The 8,871-nt window shown below is 43.0% G+C and overlaps 1 protein-coding gene across 1 annotated transcript in view; it reads right to left on the bottom strand.

The window, feature by feature from the left end:
- Ift81 (intraflagellar transport 81) overlaps positions 1–8,436 on the bottom strand; it is a gene marked incomplete at its 3' end in the record, with an annotated part of 88,456 nt that extends 80,020 nt beyond the window's left edge. The window contains exons 1-5 of the mRNA XM_023720674.1: positions 8,349–8,436; positions 5,509–5,674; positions 4,878–4,981; positions 3,686–3,866; positions 1,839–1,928 (exon numbers count right to left, since the gene is read on the bottom strand). Coding sequence (XP_023576442.1) covers positions 1,839–1,928; positions 3,686–3,866; positions 4,878–4,981; positions 5,509–5,652 — 519 coding nt within the window. The remainder of the gene's footprint in view (positions 1–1,838; positions 1,929–3,685; positions 3,867–4,877; positions 4,982–5,508; positions 5,675–8,348) is intronic.
- Positions 8,437–8,871: the final 435 nt, after the last annotated feature.

The following is an 8,871-nucleotide window of genomic DNA, read 5'->3' as shown; positions in this document are numbered from 1 at the left end:
ACAGGGTCTTACAGGGTTTCACAACATAGATCAGACTCGTAGTGATCCACCTGTATTCAGCCTTCCACAGGCTGGGATTACAGGTGTGTGCCACCACACTCAGTCTCAATCACCATCTCAGCAGGCACTGGGGCACAGCTGGCATGGCACACGGGGGACCGAACCCCAGCCGTTGCGCTCTGCCTAAGCAGGCGCTTTAATCTACTGAGCTATTTGGCCAGCCCTAGCAATTGATATTTCTAAAAATTTATCCTAAGGAAACAATCAGATATATGCTAATATGTATATCCATGATAATCACAGCATTATCTATAATAGATAATGAAATAAAAACAAAAAATGAAAAATATTTGAACTATGAGGTGTGATCAAGATGCATGGAAAATATTTGAGGATTATAGTGAAAGGCATACTGCCACTAATTGCCCTCAATATATTCCCCCTCATTTCAAGCAGACTTATTTTATCATTTTTGCCACTTTCTAAAGCAGCTCTTGAAGTCCTCTTTCATGTCTTTATCAGGTGTGATCAAAAACAGCAGTGCTGGCTGCGTGTGGTGTACACACCTGTAAGCTCAGTCGGTATGCAGAAGGCTGAGGCAGAAGGATGTTCAGGGCCAGCCTGGGCTACATAGTGAATTCCTATCTCAAAAATAAATAAATAAAATTTAAAAAGAATACAGAATGCTGTTGCCAAAGTACCACGGAGCAAAACGGCAGGTACATAAAAATATGATCTCCAGCCACCTTACGCAGCAGCTCTGCTAGCTGTGACCCTCGCCTCTTCCCCAAAGTCAAAATAACCATAAAAGGTAAACATTTTGAGTTGATTTCAGGCCAGCCAGCAGCCCTGACAGTACAACCAAATACATGAGGAGACTTCCAGAACACTTTGGAAAATGACAAGAGTGGTAAATGTTTGAAGCAAGACGGGGCATTTTGAGAGATTAGGGATAACGTGGCCTTTACTAAAAGGTGTTTTTTTTGTTTTGTTTGTTTGTTATTTTAGGGTGTTCAGGGTCTCACTACTAGATCAGACTAGTAGAGCTCCGCCTGTTTACAGGCTCCCAAGAGCTAGGATTACAGGTGTGCGCCACCACGCCCAGTCTCAGTTGCCATCTCAGAGTGTCCAGGGGGCTGGGCTAGCACAGCAGGCCCAGGGATGCTTGCAGGTGCTTTAATCCACTGAGCTATTTGGCCAGCCCTTAAAGTTGTTTTTTTTTTTTTTTAACTTAAATATTAATCATAGTTTTCAGTCATACCTCATATCTATACTATGGAATTTGGTGAGTAAAACAATTTTTGTAAAAAGATAACAATGAGAATATATTCAAAAAATAATTTAAAAGCAAGACATAAATGTTTATGTGATTCCAAATCCTGTAAAATGATTTTCTTCTTTTCTGTATCATATTTGAAGTATATATATCAGATAAAGACTCAAAATGTAATATTTTTCAGTCCCCACTAGTGGTCTGTATACAACTCACTGCAAATTTTCACTGGTATCATTAATCTCTTCAATAAAAAACTAAGGGAGGGGCCTGGGGAGATGGCTCAGTGGAATAAGCGTTTCCCTGGCAAGCGCAAAGGCCTGAGTTCAATCCCCGGTTCCACAAAAAAAAAAAAAAAAAAAACTAAGGGAGCTGGGGAGATAGCTCAGTAGAATATGCGCTCAGCGGCACAGGCCTGCCCGGCAAGCAGAGGTCCTCAGTTTAATTTCTAGTACCCAAAACATTTTAAAAACAAGACAAAACAAAACAACTCAAGTCCAGGAAGACTGTTTTCTTTTCTTTTCTTTTTTTTTTTTTTTTTGAATTATTGTTCTCTATTCTTTACCCTTCTTATTTCTGCTGTAGAAAATCCAGATGTCTTGAGTTGTTCACATTCTTTATGCAAAGTTTTAAAGACTTCCATCAATTCTTCATACTAAAAGAGTAAGTTAATAAATTATAAATGCGTGACTAGATCCAGTACAGTTTTCTTAACCAGGTTATTTATTAACTTTACAGTACTTACTTAAATCACTTAATCATAAGAAGAACAGCATTAAAAACACGTCCTTAAACTTTTATACAGGCCACAAAACAGTGGATCTGTGCGATGTGTCCAGCAAACATGCTCCAGTTTCACTTCTAGTCACCCTTCCCCTCATACTCTGCACTCAGCTCTGTCCGTCTTCCCTCAGCCCCTGGAACACTCCGTGCTCTTCCTCCAGCTGACACATCCTCTCCCATCTGAGGACACTCAGAGACTCCCTACCTTAGCCTGGGTATTTCCAGTTCACCCTACAGGCCTCACCACAGATATCACTATTCTCAGAGAAGCCTTTTCTGGCCTCGTACCTACCAAGGTAGCAACTTGTATATCTCGCTCCTTTAGACAGTGAGATCCAAAAGGTAAGAATCATATTCACTGCCTGTGCCCTTGCACCCCTAGAGCCTAGCACAATGCATAAGCCATATACATTTTCAATAGTCACCTAATGTAAGAAATCACAGCTTCACTTTTTTTGTTTTTAGATAGTGTCTTGCTTTTTTTGAGGCTAGCCTTGAACTCACAAGCATCATCCAGCCTCAGCCACGCAAGTGCTGGGATTACAGGCGTGTGCCACCACACCCAGCTTTTTTTTTTTTTAAGAACAATATTTTTGGTCTGGAGTTTGGCTCAAGGGTTGAATACATACCTAGCATTTGTGACATTCCGGTTTGATCGCAAGAACAAAAATTCTTTGTTTGATTGGGAGACAAAAATTTTGAGAAAGTGGTACTTTCTCAAAACACAAAACGGAACAAAAACTCACAACAAATTCACACATACGAGTGTAAGTGCTATGGAATAAAGTATAAAACATTAGCCAGAGGTGTCTTTTTTTAATCAGTTTTTAAAACTCTAAGCCTGGTTTCTCTCTTTCTGCAGTCTGACTAGCAATGTGTCTGAGACTCCAGGACCTGGAGTCAGATAAGGCAGAATCCTTAGCAACCAGGAGTTTTAAGACTTTAGGTCAAACCCCAATGTTGGGCCGGGGAAACAGCTCAGCACAAGCACCTGCCTGGCAAGCACAAGGTCCTGAGTTCAATCTCCAGTACCGGGCGGGGGGGGGGGGGGGGCAGTCCCTGAGTTACAGCAGGAGGAGCAGCAACCTGCACGAGGGGCACACGACGACACACAAAAACGTTTCTGTAACTCTAGTGAAAAAAGTGTACTGACACCTCAAACTCCCAGACCCATTTCTGTCCAATTCAAGGCTGCAAGCCTGGCTTCTTTGCCCTCTTTCTCACAGGGCTCACAGGTTCCAACTGGCCCAGGGCGGTGCTGCATTACGCATGGCAGACCGCTTTTCTCTAACCTGGATGACAAACCATTCAGTCACTTTACTGATCAGCAAAGTGCTCCACAGCCTCAAGCCCCGGATCTTACCTGCCCACAACTGCTAAGCAAAAAACTACTCTAATTTCAGGGTGTCTAGTCCCACACACACACTCCTGGGACTAAAGTGGTACTTCTGCGCAAGAGTCATTATTTGAAGATTTGACTACAGTTAACCATAAGTTGAGACTGTTTTTACCTTCTGGGGTCACCTGGAATAAGACACAGCAATTAAAGGGAGATGAACGTGTATTTGAATGTGTTCGCCTTGCAATCCATTACAGGTGGTTTCAAAATGCCATTTATACATGGTGTACCTGTTTGTTGGTGTCAGTCACAATTTCATCCTGAAGAAACTCACTTGGTACCTCAAGTTTTATTAAAAAACGGGCTAAATATGCTCGTTTCTTCAGCTCATTAGTCCTCTGAAGAAGCCAGTGGAGTACTGGGTAAACTACAGGTTTGCTTCCAATCACCAAGCCCTGGCGGAAGGGGCTCCTGAGGAAAGAAACACACGCACACACACATATGTGCACACTGATCAGTGGAGCTGGAAAAGAGACAGTCTTTGCTCAAAATAGGATTTACAATGTCCTGACGGCTTCCTAAAACCAATTTTTTTTTTTTTTTTTTGGTAGATCCAGGGATTGAACTCAGACCCTTGTGCTTGCCAGAGAAGCGCTTGTCCTCCTGAGCCATCTCCCCGGCCCCCTAAAACCATTTTTAAAAGACAGACCCAAAGCTATTCTTCAGTCAATCTTACATTAAGTAGAAAATCAGAAAAGTAGGCCCTTAATACATCTTTGTGGTATCCAAGGCAGCGGCACAGAAAGCATTCATCGGCACAGGCAGCCTTAGTATGTAACTGGGCAGTGATAAAATTGTGTTTATCTAGTATGACAGAAATATACAATAAAACAGCATTTAACATTCTTGGTTAGGGGCAAGAACGGAGCCACTTAAGACTTATGCATGGCAAAGCAGTAAAAAGGTTGAATTTTGTTTCCTCTGTCTTTGTTTGTCTGAGTTAAAAGTCTCACTATAGTCCAGGCTGGCCTTGAATTTACTACAACCTGGGATGCTCCAACTCCCAGCAATCCTCTTGCCTCCACCTCCCGAGATTAAAGTGTGTGCCACCAAGTCTGGCTTGAGACTGAAATTCACCAATATCCTGAGGCCATCGAATCAGGGAGATCAGGTATAGCCTAAAAAGCCTGACTGTAGCAGATGAAGGTTGGCCAGGATAACATGCTTTTTTGTTCTTGCTGGGTTTTGTAATGCTAGGGATTAAACCCAAGAAAGGTTGAGCTATATCCCCAGACCTTTTCCATTTTTTTTTTTTTTTTTTTTCCCTTTGAGGTACAGTTTTGCTAAATTGCTCAGGCTAGCCTGGAACCTGCAATCCTTCTGCCTCAGTCTCCCAAGTAAGAGTAGCCAGGATTATAGGCTTGCACCAGCACACTTGATTAAGCACCCTTTTCAGAAGGCAATACGTGAACAGACTCTTACATGTCTGCGGCGTTTCCTGGAGGTTTGTATTTAAGGATCCCAAGAAGGCTCAGCATCCGTTTGGCTGTCTGTTCTGGCATCTCCTCTCTGATATCAACAACTTGCTAACAAATAAAGAAATTGAAAAGTATGTCATTGTTGTATATCTAACAAAGAACAATATTTAAGCTCACTGACAAAATTGTTTTTCTTGGGCCTAACAGGCACAATGGTCTCTTCATAAGACAGATTAAGCATGGTGGCCCCAGATTCCAAGTGAGGGAATGCACAAGGCAGATCAGGACTCATATTAAGACTGTTAGCCTTCAGAAAAAGTCTCCCGCTGGTGAGCCAGTACATGAGAGACATGAGCTAACTTGCAATATCATAAAATCTTTCATGAAAGCTTTTTCACTAGGGATCAAATCTGTTTATGTCTGGAAGTAGAGAACTAATTTCTAAATAAAGTACAAGTTGAGAACTTAAGTTTTGGGTTAGCAGAAAAACCTTCAAGATCATTTACTATCACCTGATAAACATGGCAAATAAGACCCAGAGAAGTTAAGTAATTTTGGAAAGGCATACAGCTATTTAAAAACAGAAGAAACTGGTTGTCCTGCCACCTTCTTAATTACAAAGAGAAAACTCTTACCTTTGGGTCAATCTCAGCCAGAACATCATTAAGAACTTGTAATAATTGCATCGGTTCCAGGGAATCAAAAGTGATTAAATTATAGTTCTTCTTAAAAGGCTCCTTATTGAGATTGTCCACAATGAATTTGATTTGGTCACTCATAATTAGGTTTTATGACTTAAAACTAGGGAATATAAACAGACACAAAAAATCCTCAATATTGGTAGCAAAAGTTCTGGGGAAAAATCAGAATTAAGTTCATAGAAATAGGCATGAAAGGTGCAATTCTGCATGGTACATAAAATGCTATGAAAAGGCCACTTGAAAGAGATCAGGGGGCCGGAAAGATGGCTCAGTGGAACAAGCACTTCCCAGGCAAGCGCAAGAGCCTGAGTTCAATCCCCGGTTCTGCCAAAAAAAAAAAGAAAGAAAAGAAAAAAGAAAGAAAAAGATCAGAGTGGGCCAAGGAAATAGCTCAGTAGAATAAGTGCTTGCCTGGCAAGTACAAGGTCCTGAGTTTGATCTGGTACGGAAGGAAGGAATCAGAGTGTGAAGATTTTGTTATAAAAGCTTCAGTATATACTATTTAAATTTAATATCAAAAATTTGTGTATGTACTTCAACTGCAACAGCAATCACCCGAATTAACACAGGAAATGAGGAATATATCCTATTTACACTAATGGTTCTCCAATTTAGCTCCATAATTTTTCTTTTTCTTTTTGAGACAGTGTTTCACATGCAACTGAGGCTGGCCTTGAGCTCACTATGTAGCTCAGGCTGGTCCCGAACTGGCAGCAATCCTCCTGCCTTTGCCTCCAGTGCTGGGATTACAGGTGTGAGCTACCACACCCTGCTTCAGCTCCATAATTTCTATCCAGGGGTTAAACATTAAGTCTGCAAACATGCCTCTACTTTGATTTCTAATTAGCAGTTCACATTTAAAACACTGAACATTTTTAAAATAAAATCTAGATATCTGAGCTCTCTTGAAAATCAGAGCTGGAAAACCTGGGCTCACACTGACGCCTGGCCCGAGACAGAAGCTACACAGGGACTGCACGCTTGCCTGCTGTTTTGGTTTTCACCAAGCACTCTTGTTTCTGTTAGCAACTTAGCACACAGGCAAGGGCTCTGCCACCCTACTGCACACAGGCCTTCACTTCCTTTTGGCTTCAGTGAGGAAGGGAGTCTTCAGCCTTCTGGTCTACACCGCTCCCCTTTCCAACTCACTTGTAGTCTTGTTACTGCATACAAAATAAAGTTCAAACGTCTTGCATTTTCCTACTTTGTAATCTAGCTCTAATTTTTCCTTATTTCCAAACTGTCACCATTGACCCTTTCAAATTCCAGCCACCAAAATAATCACTGCTCCCTTCAATTAATGCTATTTTCTCTGTCAAGAATGACTTCTCTCCCTACATCCCAAAAGAGCAAATTTCAACCATCTTTCCGGCCCCTGGTCACGAACAATTCAAGTTCCTCTTTGGCAAGGGAACTTCAGGGTCCAAGAAGGGTCTAAAGCAGTGATTTTTCCACTAAACTGACTCAATTCATTCTTAGGCCTAAAGCCAGAGAAATGGAAACTTTGGTCTAAAGGAAATCAGGCTCTGGTGGAAAGAAAGATCCTGTTTTACAAATTAAATATCTGATTTCTTAGGTCCAGAAACAGCTTTAACACCAGACACTGCTTTAACTGAAGAATTAAAAATAAAAAGTCAAAAAAAAAAAAAAAAAAAAGGAACAAATTTATTTCAGTGCCCAACCCTAAAAACCACAAAATGGATAGATGACATTTTACTTTACAAGCTCAAGTGACAAACATCTTGCTTCGAAATGTTTGGGTTTTTTTTTTTTTTAAATTGGGTGTGTGGAACTGGATATAAAAAAAACATCAAAATGTAAAGATATTATCATTTCTCTATAACGATGATAAAATTATGAGTGAATAATTAAAACTGTAAAAAGGTAAATCAAAAAAGGACAGGATAAAACCAGTCGTTTACAAAGCTGAGCTTTCCTTTAAACCGTAAATGAAAATTTTTAACACAAGTTTTTAAAAATCCACATTGAAGGTGCAAGTCTTCCACTATTAAAAGCATTTTAAGGAAAAGTCCACGTCATAACCTTCCCACACATTAATTAAATGATTCAGAAATTATCAATCTACTTTCCCACCTCTTTCTGTAACAATAACAACAGCAACAAAAACGCCCCCAAAACAAAAACCTAGATACACGAGTAAAACGTTCCTAGGAAGGGAAAAAGAGATTTGCTGGGTTTCCCCCACCCCCGGTCGGCCACCAGCTTCCCAACGGTCCCCGCCGAGGACCAGGATGCTCTGCACCAGGTAGGCTGCCCGTGCCCAGCGGGCTCTGCGCTCCAAAATTAGCAAAAGCAATTACTCTTCCTCTCGCAGCGCCCCGTGGCCACGCTAATGCACAAGCACTCACCCACATAACCACCCGAGAGGGCTGAGGGGGGGGATTAAAACCAGGACGTGCGTCTTATCTGGCACAACTCGGCACAGCACCGACGCTGCCCTGGTCCCAGGCTGGCCCAAACGCTGACCCGCAGCCTGCTGGGAGTTCCAGAAAAAGTCCTGAGCCCGGGGATGGAGGAGGGGGAACTCGGGGATCCCAACTAGGCCACTGGCCGGGGGCTGCTCCGGGCTGCGCGAGCGCCCATCTCACAGGGGCTCGGCCCGCATCCCGGCCTGGCCCACTAGCAGCCGACCCCGTGACGTGGGCCTGACCCGCTACGCCCCCTCCTCGCGCAGCTCTGGGCCGTGCGGGGGCCGGAGTTCGCTCCTATTTCAGGGTTTGGGGGAGCTTCCGACCGCGAGTTGGCGAGGTTACCTCAAATTCTCCCCGAGAAATCACTTCCCCACCCCCACCCAGGAGGCAACCGCGCTCTAGCTCGTTCCTAAGGACGAGCTCCTCGGTTGCTAGGCTGCGGCGATACGTCACTTCCGGTAGTTGGGCGCGGGCGCGCTCTGGGGGCGGGGCCCTAATTGAGGATCCGCCCGCGCTCAGGCTAGAGCCCCGGGATCTGACCTCTTTCAGAGCTCCGAGCTGTTTGTTGGGCCGATGACCCCGGCTTTGATGCGAGACAGTTACCTTCCGGAATGTCTGTCCCGCAGTTGCAATTTGCAAAATGCTTTACATAATTAACCGCTGCAAAATGTAAAATTTTCTTTTTCATTCATTCATTCATTCATTCACCAAACACCGGCAATGACTTCTTTGTTTAAGGCAGGGCCTTTGGGGCTTCAGATGAAGAAGCATGTGGCCCAGGCTTCAAATTTAGGTTTTTGATGTAAGTATCTCCAAAGTAGGTTATGCATAGGAACAGTTGGAGAGAGTCTGAGAGTCTGGCAGG

This window comes from Octodon degus, unplaced genomic scaffold (genome assembly GCF_000260255.1).
Source record: "Octodon degus isolate 3935 unplaced genomic scaffold, OctDeg1.0 scaffold00076, whole genome shotgun sequence".
In the NCBI taxonomy this organism is placed as follows: Eukaryota; Metazoa; Chordata; class Mammalia; order Rodentia; family Octodontidae; genus Octodon; species Octodon degus.
This window is presented reverse-complemented; position numbering and strand designations above follow the sequence as displayed.